The sequence below is a fragment of the Uloborus diversus genome, chromosome 7, assembly GCF_026930045.1.
Source record: "Uloborus diversus isolate 005 chromosome 7, Udiv.v.3.1, whole genome shotgun sequence".
Taxonomy (NCBI): Eukaryota; Metazoa; Arthropoda; class Arachnida; order Araneae; family Uloboridae; genus Uloborus; species Uloborus diversus.
In genome coordinates this window covers 153,517,279-153,542,505 of record NC_072737.1, presented here as the reverse complement: position 1 = coordinate 153,542,505, position 25,227 = coordinate 153,517,279, and the positions used below count along the sequence as shown (strand labels likewise).

Genomic DNA, 25,227 nt, shown 5'->3' with positions numbered 1-25,227 from the left:
AACATATTATCAAATTATATATCATGCCGTGGCGCAAGTTTCATTGTTGAAACACGCAAGTTACTCTATCATCGGCTATTATTTATATGAGGATTGTATTTTACTATAACTAAAAGTACCTAAATAAAACACTAAATGTTTGTATAAATATCAAGAAGCATTAAAAATATTTGCACTTAACATTTTGAAATACTTGAAGAATATTGTAATAATATTTCTAAGCTGCATATAACATATCAAAGCATGGATCAATGCAGAGACCAACATTTCACATTTTACATTCCTAGGCAGTGTCACCTCTTTTATTGTACTTTGAGCAAAACTACACATCTCCTTCTTTTTTTTTTTTTTTTTTTTTTTTTTTTTGCCATTGTTTTCAGCGGATAACTTTTTAAAGTAACTACAATGTGAAGAACTTCAGTAATTTTTAGTTGTTTCACTGTCATTGTCAGAAATATTGATTGATAAATCATTCATAACTTTAGATATTTCCTCCTTGGAAAGATAACGAGATCTTTTAGTGCTGGCTACGCAGATGAAGCTAAAAGTAAAACCCATGCCAGAATATCTCCAGAGTACGTCGTACGCTCCTTCAAAACTCCTCCAATACTCCTTTATTCAGAAAATGTTTTTAAAGGGCCTTTCAAACTCCTTCATTTTTGTTTTAATTCCCTCAAAACTCCTTCTTTTTTAGTTCAAGACTACATAATCTTCCTCTTTGGTACTTAAAATCCTTCAATTCACAGCTTAACTTCGTAATAAGGGTGATTTTAATGTAGTAACTTCGTTTTTTTTTCCATAAAGATGTGATTTACAAAATGATCATAGAAGTGATTAATGTTGGTGAAAATATTATTAATTAATTGACTAAGACATTTAATAAGTGAAGTAAAACATGCTTAAATGGTGCTTGGCTGTATTTTCAAGTTTTATGATTATTGCTTTTCCCTCCACCACACTCTCAGCAGCAAAAGTCAGTTTGTCTAACTATTATTTAAAAATACACAAGTAGATTTACTATCTTATGTGATTGTGTTAAAATAAAATTGTTTAGTAAGTTGCAGTTACGATATTATAAAAATAATCATCCACGAGTGATGTCATTTCTTGAAGGGGAGACGAGTTCATGAAATTGTGACAAGGCGGAAGAGACAGGGTGTCGAAAAGTGACATCACACAGTTATTACAACAATATGTTTATAAAAATATGACATGTGACAAGAGGAGGAGTAAGGTTAAGTGTGACACTTTGTGACAAAGAGGGAAGAGGGGTCAAATATGTTTGAAAAACTGCAACATAATTGAAGTACAGCCCATTAGTAGTCCTTCAAAATCTCATTTTGCTCCTTCAAAACTCCTCCATAACTCCTTCATTTTATTTCTGAAATTGAGTACGAACCCTGTCTCCCATAAAATCCCATCCTAAAAGTGAGAATCCAAACTATAAACAACCACTTCAAAATGAGTATGTGTTTCCCTTCCGTTTTCACCCGTTTTACATTCACAAAAATCCAATAAATCACAGACAATTGATGGACGTTATCCTGATGTCATTGAGAGTGATACTGATAAACATGGATAATGGAGCATGGATAAGTAACACCATCTGACAGTAAATATTTCATTCTAAAAGGATAACACAAATGTGCGGCGGTCGTCCTGCTGTGTATAATTGGCCGTAACGCAAGATGCATCATTTGGCTCTGCGCAGCTACTATTGCTTATGCATATTTGCATATGCACGTCATTCATTCCGAATGGGTTAACCGCAGTCAAGACCAACATTTGAATGAAATTATATTTAGAAATAAATTTCAAGAATGGTTCTAGTGTATAATAATAAAGATAATTCAACAAAATTGATTTTTATTTTTGAATAAAGTACCTCTCAATGAATGAATCACACTATAGAGCCATTCCATTTCAGATCAGGCAGGGTCTGTCACATGACCATCACCGATTTTTTTGAAAAAATTACAGTAGTTACAACTAAGGGACATATGAAATATCCCAAAAGGATTTTGCAAGAAAAAATTTTTTTCTTCAGTTACAGCCGATTAAAATTCTGCACAAAATCCGCCATTTTGTAAAAAACCGGCAAAACACTCCATTTGAAATGGACACTATTTCAAAAGTATTTAACCTATTTGAATAATTCTTTTTTCTAAAAATAAATAAGGACCCATATATCCTCTAGACATCATTTTTGAAAGTTTAGTTAGATTTTTTGATAAAGAAAAAAATTCATTTTTGCCGCGAAAAAACTGCATTTTTACCGATTTTATGATTTTTTTTCTCCATGAAAAAAAAGTTTTTTTTACTAAACGGAGATGGCAGTCTAAAGCCCTTATATGATAGTTTCATAATATATTTTATTAGAATCCTTGGATGCATACAACCTCGGAAATAAAATTTGAAATTTTGAAAATTTTCAAAAATTAGCGATTTTTAAAGTGATTTTACTCAAAAAACCCATTTTTTAAAAATCTAAAAATTGGCTCATTTGTACCCCATATAATGCTTAACAAGTGGATAGACACCGCATCCAGTATTTTTTCCCATAAAATGTTTTATGATTTTTTGAAAGTGACCTTATCGCCCATGGCATGCATGTAAAATAAAAATTTCTAATAATTTCAGTCACTGAAAATCTGATCATATTAATGGATTAATGCCTAATAGCTACAATTATGGTGCACTTTATCAGCAGCAAATAAAATTTTACTGACTTTTAATAATATAGCAATATCAAACCGCTTTTGATGACCCAGTCAATTCGTCTTTTTGTAAGACTCTGTGTGTAGCCTTTAGATAGAAGAGCCTTTGGTGATTATATTAATGACTAATTCAGTGGCTCCCAAAAGCGTTCGTACACCTTGAAATTTTGTAGTAAAACCAAAATAACGCAAAACTGAATTCGAATATGAAGTCCAATTTTTTTTCACATCATTCCTATGCCAGTCTGAATAAAACCCAGCAGTTTTTTTTTTTTCAAAATATCTGATGACCCAGTCAATTCGCCTTTTTGTATTTCGTTATATAAATATATTTTTCTGTTGATCAGCGCCTAATTGTTATGGGAGCTGAGCTCCCATACTTCCTTATTTGTTTTACTCGAATTTTTGTATTTTTGACCGAATTCAGGCCACTTAAGCATTAAAACAAGTTCTGAAGACTATAGGGATCCTGCACTTCTTTTGTTAGAAATTGGATCCCTGGCTATAATAATCACCTTTTGTGAGATCTGTTTGGTTACCTCAACTTACAACCATGTTCAATTGATTACTTCTCTCATAAAACAGGTGGGCTTTTTAAATTCTTAAACTACAAGTGAGTTTTACAGTTTGAATTTAGTATAAATATTCTTACGTATAAAAGTAATCATACGAGGTAGGATCCAAAAATTATGTGACAACATTCGCCAATGACAACCAAAGCACAAAATTAAAATTAATCATTTTAAATGCATTGTATTGTTCTTCCCTTTGATGATTTCCCCTGTCGTGTAATTGAGTTGAAGAGAATGACTATTGAAAGAGAAAAAATATGATTTGTTGCTGCATATGAAAGTAACGGTGAATGCACAGCTTTGGAGACAAAATAAACTAATTTTTATTAAAAAAAAGGAAAGATTTTAACTGTTACTGATAAAGTACATCATTATCATAGCTAGTCATTAATATAATCACCAAAGGCTCTTCTACCTATAAACTACACACAGAGTCTTACAAAAAGACGAATTGACTGAATCATCAAAAGCAGTTTGTTACTGATATATTCTTAAAAGTCAGTAAGATTTTAGTTGTTCCTGATAAAGTGCACCGTTTTTGTAGCTATTAGGCATTAATATAATCAGATTTTCAGTGACTGAAATTATTAGACATTTTTATTTTACATGCATGCCATGGGCGATAAGGTCACTTTCAAAAAATCATAAAACATTTTATGGGAAAAAATACCGGATGCGGTGTCTATACACTAGTTAAGCATTATATGGGGTACAAATGAGCCAATTTTTAGATTTTTAAAAAATGGGTTTTTTGAGTAAAATCACTTCAAAAATCGCTAATTTTTGAAAATTTTCAAAATTTCAAATTTTATTTACGAGGCTGTATGCACTCAAGGATTCTAATAAAATATGTTATGAAACTATCATATAAGGGCTTTAGACTGCCATCTCCGTTTAGTAAAAAAAACTTTTTTTTCCTGGAGAAAAAAAAACATAAAATTGGTAAAAATGCAGTTTTTTGGCGGCAAAAATGAATTTTTTTCTTTATCAAAAAACCTAACTAAACTTTCAAAAACGAGGTCTAGAGGATATATGGGTCCTTATTTATTTTTAGAAAAAAGAATTATTCGAATAGGTTAAATACTTTTGAAATAGTGTCCATTTCAAATGGAGTGTTTTGCCGGTTTTTTACAAAATGGCGGATTTTGTGCAGAATTTTAATAGGCTGCAACTGAAGAAAAAAAATTTTTCTTGCAAAATCCTTTTGGGATAGTTCATATGTACTTTAGTTGTAACTACTGTATTTTTTTCAAAAAAATCGGTGATGGTCATATGACACTTTTCATACCTGCCTGCCTGATTTGAAATGGAATGACTCTATAGATTTTTCCACTATAGACAAAAGTCATAGATCCACATAAATTTTTGCGACTTCTTTCGGTGTGTATTAGAAATTTAAAAGAAAAAAATGTTTTTTTTTAAGCTTATAGAATCACGTATAGTGATGTAAAATACCCGGGTATTTATTTTTAAGGGTAAATACCCAGGGTCTATACCCGGGTAAATATCCAAAGTGGGTATTTACCCGGGTATTTATTTCAAATATTTATATTCAACTAAAATACTTTTCTGTATGTATTCCACTATGTATATGTTACGGCCAAAGCCAGAAGTCCGGCCAGTTCGCGAACTGGCTGGCCAATTCGCGAATTGGCCAAGAGGTTTGGCCAAAGCCCGAAATACTTGCAATTAATATTGCATTTTCTACTTTGGCTAGCCATTTCGCGAAGTGGCCAGAAATTCTTGGCTAAAGTCCGAAATGATTACGAAATATTTTAGATTAACAGGTAAACGACGCATGTGTCGCTTCCAGTGTGACGGCGCGGCGTGCAAGTGGTAGAAACTAGAAAATAAGGGTTGGTTCAGGGCCGTCGAGAGCCAAATCGAGTCCCTTGTCAGTTTCGCCACCAGGCCCACCTCCCTCTATAAAACCAGTCAAATTTATAGTACTTTAATACAGAGTCGGATCCCTAGTTTCCCACTAGGCTGATATGATGTCATCTCGTTGGGCTTGGAGGGTGCAACCATGTCCCTGTGAAGGTCGTGACAATAGATATTCTAAACTTCGACCTCGTTTTTCTTGGCGTTAGTTCTTCGACTGAGCTATGAGTATGTATTTATGATATTTTCACTTCTATATGTGAATACCTTCAGTTGAAATTACATGCGATCGCTAATAAAGTGTCATTCAAGTATTGTGTAGGCATTTTTTTATTCATTTTGTACCTCCCCCCACCCCACCTTGTGAGAAAAAATAAGCATGCGCTATACCCCTTCCCTTTTTGCTTATATAAGATTTTATGCCATATTGTGTGTCACAGGATGCTTTTTTCCCACGTTTTTTGTTGTTCATTATTTAATGCTTACCCAAGAATTTTTGTGACCCCCACTTCCCTTGTCAGAGAAAATAAGCAGCCCTTCGTCTCCCCTTTCTGCCTACATAATACTTGACCGGTCCCAGCTAAGGTTAAGCCTAAGGCTGTGTTTCTCAACCTTTCAGTGTGTGTGACTCAAATTTTAAATATAATTTTCATTCTGAAACCAAACCTAATCACAAGTAAGGAATTTAGCGTGTGCTCCCCTCCCCAGAATTCCATTTAAAATCGGTTCAATTTAAAATCCCTCTGAATCCCGAATTTCTACAAAACCACATCTCAGAGAAAATCTCCAAGCCAAAATCAGTCATGACTAAAAAATTAGCTATAAAGAAGTGATGAAAATCCAAATATAGCAACTTAATCTTCGGCAACACACATTTTGGAAAGGACTTATTGCACGAATAATATGAACTTGTTTCCATTTAGAAATTAATTAAATAATCATGTCTGATTTTTTTTTCTTGAAATTTGCTTTATTGGAAGCAGAAAGTTTAAAATTTGAGAAGCTACAAATGTTTTTTTTTTTCTTTCTGCTTTCATTTGTGTAGAATTGACAATTAAAAAACGAGATAGCAAAGATGGGAAATTTAGCATGTTTTGCGCTGAGTCCATGCAATTAGTCTGTACTCACAGTCTATTCACACCGTTGTGTTGGTGCGACAAGCCATTTCGAAAAGTATGAGAGTACTTTTATTAATTACAAGCTAAACCCGCATAAAGATTCCCGTGCTAAGAATTTAAAGGAAGGTTCTTAAATAAATCAAAATCCCCCCACCCTCCCATCTCTGATGCAAAATAATCATTTTCTTATACTGAAATGCGTATACTCTTTAAGAGAATCTATTTTAAAAAAAAATCTGCAATTGTAAAATATTTTGCTACATGAAAAAGACATTAAAGTACATAAAAAGTTGCTTTAAAATGTAAAATAATTAATAAAACTCTGTAGTTTTTTCTCCTAACTCGCCAAGTTACCACGCTTCGTTATCCAATCGATTTGCGAGCGAAGCGAACTCCGGTCGATTAACGATATAACCTTTCTTACGAAAGCGTTTAAAGGATAATCCCGCTCTCTCGCCTTCCTCGCAGAGAAGGTAAATAAAAACACATTGTATCTAGAACCAAAGGAAAATCTCGCTTATCTATCCCCCATAGAAGAAAAAAGAATTAAGCTCAAATATACGCAACGTAAATTATATAAATGAATTCCGCATCCTCAAGAAGAAAAAGTTTTGAATTAAAACTTCGCATTGCAAATACAGCAAGACAAAGAGAAAACCAGCTAAAATACACGCAATCAATTCAGCCTTAAAATAAATGCAGTAAAACATGCGTGAAAACGTGCGAAAAAAAGAATTAAAATAAATACTATGACGGTAAGAACAACCTTTCCTAAATGTACGGAAAATATGCTTAATTTTCTAGATTGCTTTCTCTTCCGAAATATTGATTCAACAAAATTTGGACTGTTTTACAAAGGAAAAAACAATGCTAAGAGAAAATTAAAATAAATATAATGACATTTATGTATAAAGTATTAATAAGGACATGTTGTAGGGGAAGTTTGACAAAAGCGGCATTAAAGAAATGTCTTTAAATAATATTAACAACACAACTATTTTCGCTTTTTATTTGTTTTAATGAGCCCTTATTATGGAGGCTTTCCAAAATAATTTAAAATTTTTTGAAGCGATATTTTTTGGTACAATGTGATCCAGAATCTTTAAAATTAAGTCTACGGAGCAGAAAAAGACTGTCGATCGTCCTTAAATTCATTTACCTTTGCATTCGCACACTTTACACAACGCATTTATTTAAGATATAATTCGCTCACTTGAAGGGTGCAAATGTACTTCTTTACGCTATCACGTTGTTACATCATGTACTTTCACTGAATAATATCTATTATGGCTTAAATACGAAAAGAATAACACGAGATATTTTTATGCATTTCAAGCTTTTCAACAAAGAGGTATCATATATTTGAACTTGTTTTTGAAGCAAATGTACTTTAGAAAAAAATAGTACATCGAAGTACTCATTTCAAAATACTTCATTTTTTAAATTGTGTAAAACAGTCTGCTCCTCATTTCTTTTTTCGTACTTTGGCCGATCGTCCATAGCCACTTCGCGAATTGGCCGGCCAAAGCCCGAAATCAAGAAAATTTCGGGCTTTGGCCGGTAAGTTTTCAGCAATGTTGGCCAGTTCGCGAATTGGCTGGCCAATTCGCGAACTGGCCGATTTCGGGCTTTGGCCGTAACATATATATGTAACCAATCATATACAAAACAATACATTTTTGCCTAAAAATTGTATTTTGATTACACATTTCAAGAATTGTGTGAAACAACTTAGGGATCTAATATGATATTCACATTAAATGTGTTGGATATGCCTAATCAATGTTGATAGCCAAATTTCAGATATAAAAAGCCATTTTACAAAAAGTAAAAAGCTTAACAGGTTACAAATAAAAGCAAACATCAATTTTTTAAGGTCCTAGTCTTTTATAACCCAGTAATATGCCCCTGCATGACATGAGCACTTAAAATTCGCAAAGCCACTTCTACTATAATACCGGTTCCACGTAAACTTCTCCACCATAACAAAAGATTCATACTCTCTAATCCAGGGGCGTAGCTAAGGGGGGGTTTTTGGGGACAAACCCCCCCCCGAAAAGTTAGTCTCAAAAAAAAAGAGAAAAAGAAGAGAGAAGAGAAAGAAAAAAAAATGAAGAAAAGGAAAAAATTCCAAGCGATTACACACATACATATATATATATATACATATATATATATATATATATATATATATATATATATATATATATATATACATATATACACATACATATATATATACACATATATATATATATACACATATATATATATATATACACATATATATACACATATACATACATATATATACATATATATACATATATACACATATATATACACATATACATACATATATATACATATATATACATACATATATATACATATATATACATACATATACATACACATATATATATATATATATATATATATATATTATATATATATATATATATAGATATATATAAAAGAAGTAACCCCCCCCCGAAAGTCGGGTCTAGCTACGCCACTGCTCTAATCCTTCCCACAATATTTTCCTTCCCCATATCCCAGTCTTTTCCTTATAATGAACAAGTTCAGTCTTCAGTTGAAAACTATCTAATTTCATATGCTTCCCAACTTGATAGATAAACGTTAAACCATCGAGCAGATCAGGTGGTTTCAGATCCCCCGCCTTGCATCATTGTATCCAAAATATCTGCAGCAAGATGAATTGGACCCCAATGCCAAATTCTTTCCTTTCTTTAAAGTTATTCAAAATTTCTATTTCTTCATTTTTTTGCAAAGGGGACATGGGAAGCTGTTCCAGTAATACATTCTCTAATTTGTTGAACTGCCCATTGACCAAATGTATTTGCGGATCATTTGACTCCAGAGATAAAGTCAACTTCACTATTGGCTCTAAAATATGAATCATTTTATCAATACAAAGTCAAATAACTTCATCATCTAGGAACCTCTTCTTTGATGCACTGGACAACTGGGATTCACTGACTGCTAGATTTTAAATTACAAACTTGTTAGCTTTAAACTTTGGAAACAGTACCAATAACTGCCCCATCTGGTTTTCATTGGAAGTTTTAAAGAAGTAGCAGATTTTGCCACCTCTTGTTTTGAATTTTGACGAAAATTGCTTGTAATACATGGCTTTGTTTTATGGTTTTCACAATTTCAATTGTATGTGACAGAAAATTTTGAAGTGATTTACACTGCATTTTTTTTTTTTTTTTTTTGCTTATTAATGTGAAAACTGTTTCTATATTTGCCACGTTATCATTTAAACAGCAATAAAATAAATAAATAACATCATAGTCTTAATAACTTCTCAGTTTATTCTTCCAAACATCCCTCATGCTTCCTCTTTTTTTTTTCATTTTGGATATGGCTAACCTAGATTGTTATTTTGAAATCCTGAAGTTCATCATTAAATTGCTTATACTTCTCCAGTTATGACATTGAAACGAAAGATTCTTCGGTTTACAATATGTTTCTTTCATAATTTCATCAAGTCTTTCAATAAAAAATATTATAAACTGTGCAACACATATGTATGTATCGGTTTTACCAATTATTTCATATTTAGATTAAAAAAAAAAAATTCCCATTCACTTTTTGCATTTTTTTTTGTAAAATACCCAGGTTTTGGGTATTTACCCAGGCTTTGGGTTAATACCCGGGTAAATACCCAAAAAATATTTACCTACCTGCTGGGTATTTACCCGATCCACATCAGTAATCAGGTATCAAAAGAAGTGCATTGGAAATATTGGTGTAATGAGGAAACAGCAATTTTGGAAAAGTTGACAAATGTTGAAATTTGCTGTATATTTAAAGTAATTGGAATTTTAAAAATTAGAGAATTGAAACTTAAAAAGCTTGAGCAAATGTATGTGACTAGTGTTTAAATAAATTGCTAAAGTAAAAATGTAAGAGGATACTCCTAATAAAAACTACCACTTTTAATAAATGTTGTAGAGATATTTTACTTTTACATCCATTGCAATACTGCCTCTTAGTCTTTCCCTCCCCCCGCCCTAGAAATCTGTATTTTTTCACTTAGTTCCCATAAGTCCTTTTTTTTTGTTTAAAATTCAATTCTGTGTAGACTTAACAGTCTTAAAAGCCACTAATTAATTAATTGAATGGCCACATTTAGTGAATTTAAATCACTTTTTTTTACAGAAAACAAAGAGCTGCAACTGATTTTATTTTTGATACAAATTTTCATTTCTTATTTGTTAAAGAAATATAGTTGATTTTAAAACTTCATCATAAAAACATCAATAGTTAGAAATATGGAAATACTCGACACTTTGAGAAAATGAAATTACAAGATGTATTTTGTTTTGAAATATTAATTTCAATCATTAAAAAATAGGGATGCACAAACTATCACATTTTGTCAAAACTCAAACCTTTGGTTAAACTATTTTAGCTGTAATATTTGTATTTTATGTGACAGATACTTAGAATTGAGAGTGTATGTGCAGCTGATATATCTTAATCTGTGTTCTGTAGTTCTCTTAGTGTTTTCTGTTTTGTCCTGTAATTTTCTCGGTCTCCCAGGCAATGGGGGGGGGGGAATATCAGGCCGAGGACTGCTGATGGCCTTTGAAAAAAGTGAGAAAGATGACAAATTTGAAAACAAAGGTGACTAAAAGGTGACAAAAAAGTAACTAAAATTTGACCAAAAGCAATTTGTTAAGAACTCAAAAAACAGAAAAGGATTATCCCTTTTTACTGACTTTTACCAAAATAGCCCTATATGCTTTTTGTAAAGATTTCTACAGTTTCACTTTCAATATATGTTTCAATTTTTTCCATTTTCTTAGTTTCTTCTTCACAATCCTTTCTTTTTTGCTCTTCTTTTTGCTTCTGTTTCAATTCCAAATCCTTTTTCCTTTCACATTTATCCATGTATGTTGTGTAATTTACGTGTGCTTGTTGTGCACATTTAATTATTTCTGGACCAATTGGTAAAGAAAGCAAATGAGGATATTCTTTTTACAGCATCTTTAACTATAAGTATGCTGTTTAAAAATCTTTCAGTCCTTGTTGTCTTATTTTCACCAAAAAGGTGCTTTGAAATAGAAAATAGTCTTTTAATGTCAGCATTACCATGTGATAATGCAAGTGAAGCAGGGTTGGCAAGGTTTTGGACACTACGGTAAAAACCCTGGTTTTTACCGTCCTGTCCAAAACCCTAGTGTCTAAAACTATATTTAAAAAAATAGTATTGTGTTAAAAAACATCAAAAAACAGAATAAAATGTATCAAAGTAATGTTTTATATTGAACATTTATTCAATGAGAACCTTCAACTTACTTATGCAGCTGATTTTAATCTAGTTGCATAGGAGTTGAATTCTTGATAAAAATTTCAATTTTAATGCATACGTTTATTTATTTTTGATAATAGGAACAAAATTTCCCTATGTTTATGCATGTGTGCAAATGAAAGCAGGGTTGGCAAGGTTTTTACCATCCTGTTCAAAAGCCTTGTGTCCGAAAATGTCCAAAACTATTTTGTGAGAAAATATCAAAAACAGAACAAAAAGTGTCAAAATTATTTTATTGACTATTTAATATTTATTCAATGTGAACATTCTGGTATAAATATATATGTAACTTATTTATGCAGCTGATTTTAATCTAGTTAAGTAGGAATTAAATTCTTCATTAAAAATTTCAATTTGTATGCAGGAGTTTTTTTTTTTTTTTGCATAAACTAAATTTTTTTTACATTTATGCATGTGTGCAAAAGAAAGTGTTCAAAATATAGTGCAATAATTGACTTAAATGCAATAAATTACAATTTTTTTTAGTTACAGAATGTATATTAAAAACGTAAACTAAAAAAAGAATAGCACAAGTTTTATAATATAAGTGTTTAATCATCAATTTCTTGTTCTTTAATCTAAGATTTAAAAAATGATTTTTGTTAAAAAAATCATGTAAAACTTATTTGCAAAAACCATTTAAAAAATTTACCTTTTTTCTTGCACCTAAATATTGTACATTTAATAATATTCCTTTGCGTTATGAATGGAACTGAAATTAGTTGTCTTGGTAGTGTTGTGAATTTCCTTTCAAAACTCTACCAACTGTTAAATAAGTTTTTGTAAAAAAGTTATTGGCAATTTTTTTTAAGTAAAATGTTTTTTAAATGAATATTTTGAAGAAAAATATTATCAAATACTGATTAATTAAACCTCATTAATATCTTTATTTATGCATCATGAATACTGCAGTAAAAACGAATTGATTAGATTACACCCCTTTAACTTTAACATAGTTTTGGACAGTTTAAGGCAGTTTCGGACACTTTTGGACAGTTTTAGACGGTAAAAACCACTTGTCCTGTCCTAAACCAGTTTTGGACAGTCCAAAACCCAACCCTGAAGTGAAGCTTTTATCACCTTAGAAACATTAGATTATTGGAAGTTGAGTCCTTTTTTGAAATGTGCTGCTGCCAGTAGATATCAATGGTTTTGTTTTCAGATGCTTCATCATCTTTTTCCAGCTGCAAAAGTTTCCATTCATCTTGCAACTTATCGAGTGGAACATTAAAAGGCATGATTTTGGCAACCTTTATCAAATCCTTACAGCTTCTAGATTTACTTCTCTCTTTTGGATCCAAAAATTTAAAACTTTTCAGTAACCCGTTTGATATGCAACTTTTTTCCATTACATACTTGCATGCAGTCACACAATAATTTTTAACAGCTCTTAAAAACATAACCTTTTCATTTTCTTTCAGTTTTGACAGTTCATCTGTCACCTATCCACTAACAACGAGATCTTCAAGAGGTAGTCTGTTACCAAAATAACAGTTTATCCGTGTCTACGTTTGAAAAATCAACTTTCTTTATGACAAAGGCTTTTAAAACTCGAGCCATAAAAATTTGAACAATGGTCTCTATTTCTTGGTACAATTTGTGTATCATAGGCGCTAGGCATTGAAAGCGTTTCGTGAACTGCATAAAAAAAATCAGCAGATGAAAAGATAAAATGCAGCTCAGCTTTTATAGAAGGTCTTTTTAAAACATTTGCAACAGCTTTATATGACCTGCATTGCATAGCTGAATTCTTTTTCAAAGGCACATGTTTAAAAAAATAATGCTGAAGAGCATCCCACTGTTCCAGTAGTCTGTTTGCTGCAGGTCCAAGAGTAAGCCAATGGGTAGTTGTGTGTTTCAGGAACTTGTGATGAGGTGTATTTAGTTGAATTTGCACTTCTTCGAAGTCCTCCTAACGGGAAGGCCAACCATCAAAATAGCTATAAGTACTAAGAAGTTCAGATGCTTCTTCACCTAAATACTGCAATGTTTTGACATACGCATTATGCATTGTATGAATACTGCAAGTACCAATATTTATTAGGCTTTTTTCTGGTGTCTCAAGGATAATAGTGTCAAACAACCTAAAAACCTTTTTATTAACATAAGGACCATCCAAAGGAAAGCATGAGACATTTATTCATGGATAATTACTCTCGGTAAGTGCTTCACGTAGCTTCTCAATCGAAATTTCACCAACTGCCTTGCCCAAGAAGAAAGTTTTGAGATGCCTTGTTGTGATGCAACATTGGCTTTCAGATCAATATTTTGTTGTTCGTTGCAGCTCTTTTTTGTCTTTGACATTGGTAGTTTCATCAAAGCTCAAAGTATAATAGGATAAACATGCTTCTTTTTACATACATTCCCGAAAATAAGGAGCAAGTCCATCTGTAGAAAGGATAGAAAGACTGGTTCTGCTCATAGGGTACAATTGCAAGCGATAAAAAAATTCCCCGATTTCCCGATAGCATAGCTATTTTTCTTAAACAACAAGGTGGGGGGGGGGGGGGGGTGCATATTTAAGGCTATTTTTTAAATTAATTTCACTGTTAAAGCTACCATTCAGATACTTTTCAAAGATTTAATTATTTAAAAAAAAATTCCTAAGACGCATTTCAAAAAAGGTGAGAAAGGTGACAAAAGTTGCAAAAGGTGACTAAAAGTAACCAAATTTTCAAAAGGTGACTAAAGGTGAGAAAGGTGACTGACTCCTCGGCCTGGGATATTTATATTTTTATTTTACCCCAATTCAAACTGTAGACTTTTATGTATTTTGTGTTATTTGTAATGTGTAAAACTTTGGAAACTAAAATACAGGTGTCCCTTGTATAACACGATACTTTTGCAACAAGGTTTCGATATTACACAGTACCAAATTTGTGATTATTATAGAACTGTTTCGATATTACATGGTACGAAATTTGAAATTGTTACTACACGGTTTGATTTGGCACAAATTTTAAAAGAAAGAATTTCATTTTTATACATTTATTTTAATACAGTTAAAAAATGTATGATTATAACTGTAACAAGTTTTTACTTTGTTTTTATGAAACTTTTACGAAACATTGTCTGTCTTCCATTCGAATGTTTGGTTTCCTCGTATCACACTAACTTAACTTTTAAATACTTTGTTTGTCTCAACAGTGTTCTAAAAGCATAAAGATGAATATTATTTTGTTTGATATGTATTGTAAGAAAATAACATTAGAACTAAACATAAACTGAATTTGGCTGGTCATAAATAAAAATGTAGTCAAACCCAAATACAAAATAAAATAAATGGAATATTTCTCTTTTTATTTTAAATTTTGCTTTGTTGTTGCTTATACAAATTTTATTGCTATCAAAAAGCTCAGATTTTTTTCTGATAGAATGCGTTTCGTTCTCAGTAAAGGAAGGTGAGAAAGTTTTTTCTTGTTGGGTATAACAGTTTTGATTTGAGGTATGTAAAACAACTAGGTTATATCATTTATAGCAACACTTATCTTTGGTTCTATGTTCTGATTGCCAGTTTTTGTTTGTATGTTCTATTGAGCCGAAATTTCAGCTATTATAAAATTTGTACCTTAAGACTTGGTTTCGATATAACATGGTACATATTCCTTGATTCACATTATTTCAAAGTCTTGTAGAACATGGTTTCGATGCAACACGATCCCCAAAGCAGAATGCTACTAAATTTGTGACGTACGTCGCAGAACAGATGTCTGAACTGCAGAACTATTTTCAAATGTTCAAAATCAAAAACCTATTCAAATGTGAGAAGAAAACTGGCAGAAATTCTGCAAATTTCAGTGAAATTTCTGCAGAAAATATGCAGAAACCAAGGTGCCAGAAAAAATCTACAGAAACCACGGTGCAGAAAATCTGAAGAAACCGCAATGCAGAAAATCTGAAGAAACCGCAGTGCAGAAAATCTGCAGAAACCGCGATGCGGAAAAACTGCAAAAACTGCAGAGCCAAAAATCTGCAAAAACTGCGGTGCCGAAAATCTGCAGAAACTGGTGCAGAAAATCTGTAGAAACTGCAGATTTTCTACAAATATCTTCCAACTCAAGATAGAATTTTGCAGAAATTCTTCAGATTTCTTAAAATTAGAAGAAAATCTAAAATCCTTGCAAATTACGATAATTTGGTGGAAAGCTCGCGATGCTAAATTCAATAAGTCCTTTGTAGGACTTTCCCAATCGATCTTCAGCCAATGCAATTTCCTTCATACACTTATGTTTTGGAAACATACCTACATTGAAACACATCCATCGCCAGAAATCGCATGTCTTGTTTGAGATTTCAATCCTTTTGCATCCAGAAAATATTTAAGTTATTTAAAAAGTTTTGAAGTGTTTTATTATATGCAACCCAAACTCGACTCATGTTATTTATTATTTCAGTAATTTCCAAATTCAGTAACATTATTTTAATTGCTCCTTCATGCCATGTAAAATTAACAAAAAAAAAAATGTAGTTCGACACCTAGGTTCGGATTTTTATAAAATTTTGTATCTTTGCTCTTTCTATGCATTTTAGAAAGCATATAAGCTATTTTTAGAGAATCTCAATCGGTTTAGGTTTGACACATTGTTAAAGTTTTTTTTTGATTTTATAGTTTTCATGATCAACTAATTTTCCAAATTCAGTGCTCTTTAATTAAAATATTAATTCGTTATTTTGTTGAAAACTGTGATGTTCCTGGAAATATCTCATTTCCACAGAAATAAATAGCAACAGTCCAGTAAAAAAAAAAATCCCACATGAAACAATTTTGATTTTTGTCACCCAATTTGTGGAAAATGTCACGTTTTTTCGTGTACAATGCTTGAAGTACTAGCAGAACAATTTTGGTCACATGATTTTACGTTGCAAAACATCGTAAAGTATTCAGCTTTGGGGAACACGATACATACTGACATGATTGACACATTATTATTTTATTTTATTTTAAATGAGAGACAGGCATATTTTGTTTTCGGAAATCGGCCTAGAATGTTAATAGAATACATTTGACATAATTTGCAGCCTTATCTAATAGAATATTGATCTGATACTGGAAAATTAGTGTTGGTATACAGCATAGTAGAGGCTTGTTTAGTTCTAGACGGAACTAGTTGTTTTTAAACAGTGCGGCACAGGGAAATGTTTTCTTCAATAAAAACTTCTTTAGTGAATAATTAATTCAGTTTGATTTATTTTTAGGGCCACCCCATCGATTATTGAATCTGATTTGGACATCAATGAGCCTCTCTTTGATTATTCAACTGTAATAAAAGAGCAAGCATCTATTCTCACAGATATTAATTATAAGGTAACTGTTTTTCATGTGCAATGTTTTAAAAAGTGTAACTTATAATTTATATATATTGTTTTAAAATCCTTAATATATGCTGTAATTCCAACAAAAAGTAGTTTTAGGAACAGATTTTTTTTTCCTTGGAGGCAAACCAAACATAAAGCAGAAGTACAACTACTGTGCCAAAATTTGCTGGAAAGATGAATTTTCCTGAATTAGAACAACGCTTGCCATAATTTTTTGATTTGAACTTTTTCAGTTTGAGTATGCTAAATTTAACAACTGCTATTTGCAATAGATGTTTTTTTCCCCGGTCACTAAATGCAAGCACTGTACAATTCTAATAACTTATTTAGAGTAAAAAGTGAATGTTTGGCATACCTATAGTTATGTTCTTGATGTCATAACTTAAAATCATCTATACAGTTGAACTTGCTTATAGCAAGCCCTGTTTTAACGAGAACTCAGATTTAGAGAGGAAATTAAAAAGATTTGGTTGGTACACTGTTAAGTCTATAGGAACAGAACTCGCCTGTAACGAGCAAAGCCCGCTTAAAGGGAGCAATATTTTTGTAACTCTTAAAATGTCTGCTGATTTCCTCCTCAGGAAAGATTAAAAAATCCATTAAGATTTTGAATTCAAAAGAAAGTTAGAGATAAGACATAAACAGATGATAACACGGCCCTTTTTTGAAAATCATGGAATAGAGAAGCATTTTAAAAATTGTATATTTGTTAAAAAGAATGTTATATTAATTTCAGAAACATACTTCAGAGGATATTGTAGCTTAAAGTCAAGAGAGAGAGAGAGGAAAAAAAAGAAATGAAAGCTACTATCATGACGAAAAATGTGAGGAATTTGAAGTTAAAGAATTTGAAGTTGAAGTCCCCGACATACTTGGCTTCTAAAGTGCAGAAAAATTTCAAGCTATACTCAGGAACATTGAAAATAGCACCCCAAAAAGAAAGCATTGGATTAAAGTGAAATTTAAAGTACAGAATAATACAGATGAGAGATAAACTTGATCCCAAAATCTAGACACTTAAACAAATACAGGCTAAGAAATGAGCTAAATACAGTGCTACTTCAATGGCGCATTGGACACCCTTTTGCTGCAATACATGCCACAGTACAGTCGGACATCAAGCTAATTAAACGTCTGATGTTGTTCTGAGGCCGATGGACCCCACAAATTTTTAACAGCCACTTCTAAATCTTCCACAGAGTACCACGGCGACATCTGGTGTTTCAGCTGATCCCATAAATGCTAGGGGACAAGTCGAGAAAGCGGGCTAGCTCTGGAAGAGTCTCAAACGGACGTAAGAAGTATTGAGAAACTCTAGCTATATGAGGGCGAGCATTATCTTTCTGGAAAATTGTTCCTGGGAGGCCATTGAGGAACGGTCCTAGATGTGGTTGCAGATCGTTATTAACATAACGCTGGCCCGTTACAGTTCCACGTACCACAACTAGAGTGGGCCAGCTTTCATAGACTATAGCTTCCCTGACCACTATGCCCGCTGTGCAGGCAGTGTGTCGTGCGATAGAATGTGGTGTGGTACCTTTCTTGGCTGCCTCCTCATCCGCGAGGATACACTCTGACCCCAAAACGGATCGGGATTGATCACTGAGCACCACCTTTTGCCTATCTGACATCCCACATCGCTCTAGCTTTGCACCATTGCAGACAGAGTTGCCATGTTTCGGTGTTAAAGGGAGTACATGAAAAGGGTGCTTGGACTGCAGCTTGATTTCCGCAAGACTTTTAGAAATGGTTCGGGGAGCAACTACTACCCCTACATCTGCTTGTATGGTGAAACGAGTCACTGTGGGATCCACGAACGCTTGCCGCACAATCCTTCCATCCTCTCTCCTCATGGTTTTCCTGGACACTCCAGACCCGGTGTTTTGCACGTGGGTACCATCTCGTGTCCACTGCCTCTAGCAGTTTCTAACAGAGCACTCTGAACAATTCACCTGGGCAGCAACAAGGTTCGTCGACCAGCCTGCAATTTTCTGGACGGTGATCAAACCTCTCTCAAACTCGCTTAACTGTGAGAAACGTTTTCTAACTCATCTACCTGGCATCTTCACTCATTAAGGTTCTCCGACTATCAGGATGTAATCGTAACATTTATAAATCTTACATTATGCACTGGTTTATTTAGCACCTTTTTCCCGATTTAACCGGTGCTGTAGGGTGAACAATCATGCACATTTACACCAAACTTAGATCATTTGCATATCAGATGTCACTCTTATATGCAAAATTTTGCCATTATACCTTTCTTCTTTCTTGGGGCGCTATTTTCAATGTTCCTGAGTGTATTTTGAAGCCATGGATGCAAATGACGTTTCTCGAGAAGAAATAACAAGAAAGAGACAATAAGACATTTCAAATCAAATAACCAATTTCTTTGGTACTGTACAGAAATATAAAAATAAGAAATCAAGGATGTATGAATTTTTATGATTTTTTTCACAAACATGTCTTTTATGAGCGAGCAGAAATCAGAGTCCCTTTTCGCTTGTTATAAGCAAGTTTGAATGTATAAACAAATTTTTTTAAAGCTACAAATTTGATCGAATAAACAAGAGTCAAATAAAAGATGTTCTGCTGTATTTTACTAGTTGATAACATTTTCGCACAAGAATTCAAATTATATGTTTAGTCATCGCAGGTCATGTTAGTTTTAATTACACAAACAATTAAAATATGATAGTGAGATAAATTGATTCTAATGTGAAATTGCTGTGTCATTCCTGATTGAAGCAGTAATATAAACAAATACCTATTTATTTATTTTTGCAGACACAAGAAATGCTAAAGAGAAGCAAAATACTTTCCAGTTGCTTAAGACTCAACAAGCATTATAGAGAACAGTTGTTTGTAAACGCAAGACGTAAGTAAGATAAATAAATACCTTTGTGCTGAAAAATAATGTTAGAAATAACAACGTCAAAAAGCACAAATTGCAGATTGCTGCACACATGTGTTTTGGCGTTACAAGGAACACCTTTTTCAATGCAAAATAAACGATCTTATGGATATTTGTTGCATGTCTTTTCATCCATAAGCTCATTTATTTGCTTTTTGACGTTGTTATTTCTTACATTACAAGACGTAAGTTTTGATTTTTTTTATTACTGTATCAATGAATAACAAATTATTGTTAGATAGACTGTAAATGATGTACAATGAACTTTCTCAAATAAATGGGCCTGAAATCTGCAGTTGTATAAAATCCTCAGAAGGTTTGCAGGGTTGTCCGAAGAGGAGGGCGAGTGGGGGCAATCACCCCGGGTGCCAATATATGAAGGGACGCCATAAACTAAGCTTTTACTACATTTAAAATTTTTTTTAGCATTATTCTTTTTTAAAAATAGTTTTTAAAATGTAACACATCAGATTCCAGATAGCATGTTTAATTTTTTTAATTGATATAAAAATTTTCGAATTTTTTCCAAAAAACGTCCCCCATTCTGTTTGAGGGGGCATCAGAAAATATTCGCCCCAGGCGCCGTCCTCTCTTGGGACGGCCCTGAAGGTTTGAAATGTAAAAAAATTAAATTTACAATTTAATGTTTATGAGTTTGAATGATATTGAGGAATTTAAAAATTATTAAATATTGAATATTTAATGACAAATTAAGAGATTTTTTTAAAGGTTTAATTTGCATAAGTAGTACAGTGAACACTGGTTAATTGAATCAACGACTTTAATGAATCAAATCATCAAAAACAGAACAAAATCTAGCTTTATTGAAGTAGCCGCTTTATGGAATTGTAATTGTTTAGAACAAATGTGATTCATATAAACAGCGGCCACTGTATAACATGAATTAAATGCCTCTATCATTATTATTTTAATTCTAGGATTTGCTGTAACCATAATGACAGGTTTTGTGATTTAATGCTAATCTTTGGTTTACTTTTTATTAATAAGTCTACTACTTTAAAAAATGATTTCAATTTTTATATTTTATCTGGGCATACGTAAATTGATAGGTTTAGGTTAAGGGTTATGTAGTTGTTTAGTGATACTAAAAAATAAAAATATGAATCATTAGCAGAAATTTCAAGCAAACAAGAATTGACCAAAAATTGTTAAAATAAACAAAGGGCACAAATTAAAAAACTTAAAATTTTTATTAAAAGGAAGTTTTTTTTGATAGAATAGCATGCTTTTCTTATGTATGCAAATTTCTTTATAAACAATGATGATAATCTTGAAAACTAATATTGCAAAATTCTAAAATCTACTAAGTGCTTGGTCCCGAGCTATACCGATTGAGACAGTTGATTGTACTTTTACATCTCTATTATGAGAGTTAGTGATAAGCTAATTAAAAATGATTTGTAATATAATGATGGTATGTTAAATTCTCTTTCTTAGCAGTAAGACTTTTCTGGTAAGAATAATAATTTTGCAGTTCTTTCTATACAACTGTGCTAAGCACAGCAGTCGTATCTGCACTTTTTATCGAAATTGAGTTATTGTTACATATTTCACATATATACAATGTTTTACGGTTATTTATGAATGGGAAATATTTTTATAAAATTATAAAAAAGTGAAATTTGAATCAAATATTTGGGGGCGTAAAACTTTAAATATCAATTTCTCATTTTGAGCTTAGCTGCAGATACGATTTTTGCACTTAGCATGGCAATATAGTTTGTCACAAGATTGCTAAAATTTTCAAATTGTTCCAACTCTTGTATTTTATTCTCATCACCATGTTTATGCATCTTTCGGTTTTCTATGACTTTAATTAGCGAAGATATTAAGAAAAACCTTAGTGAAAGGCACTTTGGTACAATGCCAAATTCGACCTTCGGTTCTTTTTTCCTAAGGCGAAGTTGATCTCGCTTTGGTCAAAACCTCTTTTCCAGTGCTTATAATTTCTTTCTTATTCTGCTTAAAGCAGAATTTATAAATAGTTCAAGTTAATGGTTAAGTTACAAGGCACACGGTGAACAGGGAATGAAATGATTCTAGAGGTGTACCACGTAGAAAATTAATGCACTGCTCATTATTTAATGTATTGATGCAGGCAATGCATTTTTTGATGCAATAACTTTTTCCTCTTTTCCTTTGAAGGAATGTAATTTACGTACCAAAAATGTCAATACATTTCTTTTGCTAGGCAAAGCCCCCAAAGTACTGTTTCTGTACTTCGGTGGAACAGAGTTGTACATCAACCCGCTGTTGGCGGCTAGAAGGAAATATATGTTAGGACTTTCATTTGTTTGAAACTTATCCATGGCTCATGATTCCCAAATCTCACAGTCTAATTTTCTTTTTCATATAATTGCTCCAACTCAATTTTTCGTTTACTCTTTTTTTGCCATATATAGTCAACTTGCAATAACTCGAAGCCTTATGAATTGAATATTCCTTGATCTTTTAAATTTGCAGTGGATCCCAAACTTTTGAGAAGGCTGTGGGAACTTCTTACAACTCAAACTAACAATGATACGTAGGTTTTAGCTGGCCTCTTTGGACTTCCAAGTTATTGATAGTTGACTGAATATATATTAAATATATTACTTGGTGCTTAAAATACACCGCCAGCTCAGTTATTCCATCCGAGGACTGCAGTTTCGTGCTTTTTAGCACTCGTCAGCCCGGAATAGGAATCAGAACTGAGGAATTTTGGAATAACTGAGCTGGCAGCGTATTTTAATTATTTCTGCCTTAGCCCTGGCTTTAGGGCGGTAACTTACTACAAAATATATTACTTGGTGATTTGAGAAGATTTTTTTCCTGCTTATAGTCTTTAAAATAAATATTTCCTTTGATGCAATGAATAAAATGCATTCAATGATTTTTTTTTCTTCTAGTGTTGTTGAACTTAGAGAGTCATGACACTCCAAGAAGAACAATTAAAAATATTGTTATCAATGACAAGAAATGTTTTCATAAATTTAAAAGATAGTTTTTTGTATTTTTTATCGAGATTTTATGAATTGTTTATATTTTATGTGTAACTCATATACATCAATTGCTCACCTTATATATTGTCTGTACTAGAATAAACTCCATTCTATATTTTATCACTTATCTTCATTCTTCATTTGTAGTTCAATAAAATTTGTAAAGTAAAAGACTGTCAAATGCTAAACATGTTGATTACATTCTCTATCTCAAACAGAATAGGTAATAGTTAGTGGAGAAATGTTCATTTTTAAGATTTATTTTCTATGGTGAGAAAAATCTTTAAGAGTTCTTATTATCTTATTGCTGTTATACATGCGAAAGTTTGTGAGGATGTTTGTTATTTTTTCATGCAAAAACTACAGGATGGATTTTAATGAAACTTCCCAGTAATATAGCTTATACATCAGAATAACATATAGGGTAGTTTTCGTGCTGTTACTGAGGGTGTTAGGCATAAAAAGTTTTTCTCATTAATTCTCTAATATAAGGGTGAATAAATTCTTGCGCATATTAACATTATATGTCCATCAAAAGCTCTGATTTTCTGCTGAAGATGGCATCTGTTCGAAATTTCTAAGTAAAATAAAAAACAAGTTATAAGCTTTTTAGTTCCATGTTCGAAGGCTTTCATTAACCCTGTTCAGTGTATCATCTCAACTTGGTCGATTGCTAGAATTGTTGTATTGTTGAATATTTTTGCTCAATAATTGAAATTTCCCAAAATAACCAAAGCAGGTATTATGGGATTATGTGCGGTTACAATTTTTTAAACATTGGTACTTCAATAGCCATACAGAGATCTTGTATGTGCTTTCGTTTCTAAATGAATACTATTTTGTTCTTTTACTATTTTGTTTACACTTATTGCTATTTTACTTTTATGGGTAAGGAAGAAGCTCCATTTTTAATCACTTCAAAGTGGTGTGTTTTGAGTTGTTTCGATTAAAACACATAACAAATGAAAAGAGCGATTGTTTCTCATAATTATTACTGACCCAGGCAATGCTGGGTATTTTCGCTAGAAGAAAATAATTTTTAATTAATTCATGTAGATGCAAAAATAAGGTCTATGTTCTTTGGTGTCAGCGTTTCAAAAGTTTCAGAATCTTCATCTGAATTTGAAATATTTTCTAAAAGAAGTTTCAGGTCTTAGTTTGACTGTCTATGGGTTCATAATTGACCTCAACTATACTGTTCTTACATATGAGTCAACCCCAACCCAGGGTTGTGATTTTAACCACTCAAAACTATAATTGATAAAAGGGACAGTGGTTGAAAGTGATTTTTAACTATCTAAAAGATATTTTGTGATTCTGTTCAATAATTTGTGACTTATTTATTTTAAATATTTGAATGGAAAAAACTACATAAATGTAGCATGAATGCATAAGTTTTTCAATCTTATTTTGGAACTAAATTTGTGTGTCTAAAATGGATAAATTTATCTCATTTCATAATACACTTATTGTTACCAGTTGTTTCTAGTTAACAAAAAAATTTTGATCACATTAAGCAGAGGCTACTGTATAAACAAAATTCTGTTTGATTGAAGATAATTGATCAATGAAAGAAATGCATAAAACCTTTTAGTGTCTTACAAAAAAAAATTAGAAAATCGACTTTTTGGTATGGAAAATTTCCTTCTCACATGACACCCTGGTAGCAATTCTTCAGGAAGTATGCAAACTACTTTTTAACTGGAGGGGAGGGGGGGGGGGGAATAAGAATTCTTAACGTGAAAAAAATTACAATTTCTGCAAATAGAAATTTGTACCTCAATTTTAGGACAAAAACCTAAAAGTCTCATACTTTAATTTTTGAGAAGGGAGAGCTCAAAATTTCTCTGAATGATTAAGTGCAGGTATACACACATATGTACATCTAAAGAAAAGGCGGAATCACATTTGAGCATTTAAAAACTAATATTGTAATTAACAATGCAAGCTTGCCAAATCGTCCAGCAAAATTTGCCGGGGAAAAGTATATTATTAGAAAGTTTCATCGGAGTGTTCCTGCACACTTTGAAATGATGAAAAAAATTGCGAGCTTCTACAATGTACTTTATTACATAATGTATGACCTGCCAATCAGTTCAATAAAAAACCATACTTAAACTGCAAAATACATAGCTTTGTATTTTTTCTCAATACATTGTATTATGTGCTAATGAAATAATAATAAAAAATAACATAAATGGCATTAAAAAGTATATTTTTGAAAAAAAAAATGCAAAAAACAAGTTTCCAATGAGTAGAAGACAAATAGGAATAATCTTGAATATTAAAAAAAACATGTCTTTAAAATCTAAAATTTAAGAAAAATCGAAACTTTTTAAAATGAGGGGTGTTTATTTTTT

General features: G+C 32.0%; 1 protein-coding gene across 1 annotated transcript in view; it reads left to right on the top strand.

Moving 5' to 3' along the window:
* The window catches only part of LOC129226952 (uncharacterized), a 48,639-nt gene extending 30,922 nt beyond the window's left edge, over positions 1-17,717 (top strand). Inside the window, exons 7-8 of the mRNA XM_054861581.1 lie at positions 16,832-16,940; positions 17,688-17,717. Of these exons, the coding sequence (XP_054717556.1) occupies positions 16,832-16,940; positions 17,688-17,717 (139 nt within the window). The remainder of the gene's footprint in view (positions 1-16,831; positions 16,941-17,687) is intronic.
* Positions 17,718-25,227: the final 7,510 nt, after the last annotated feature.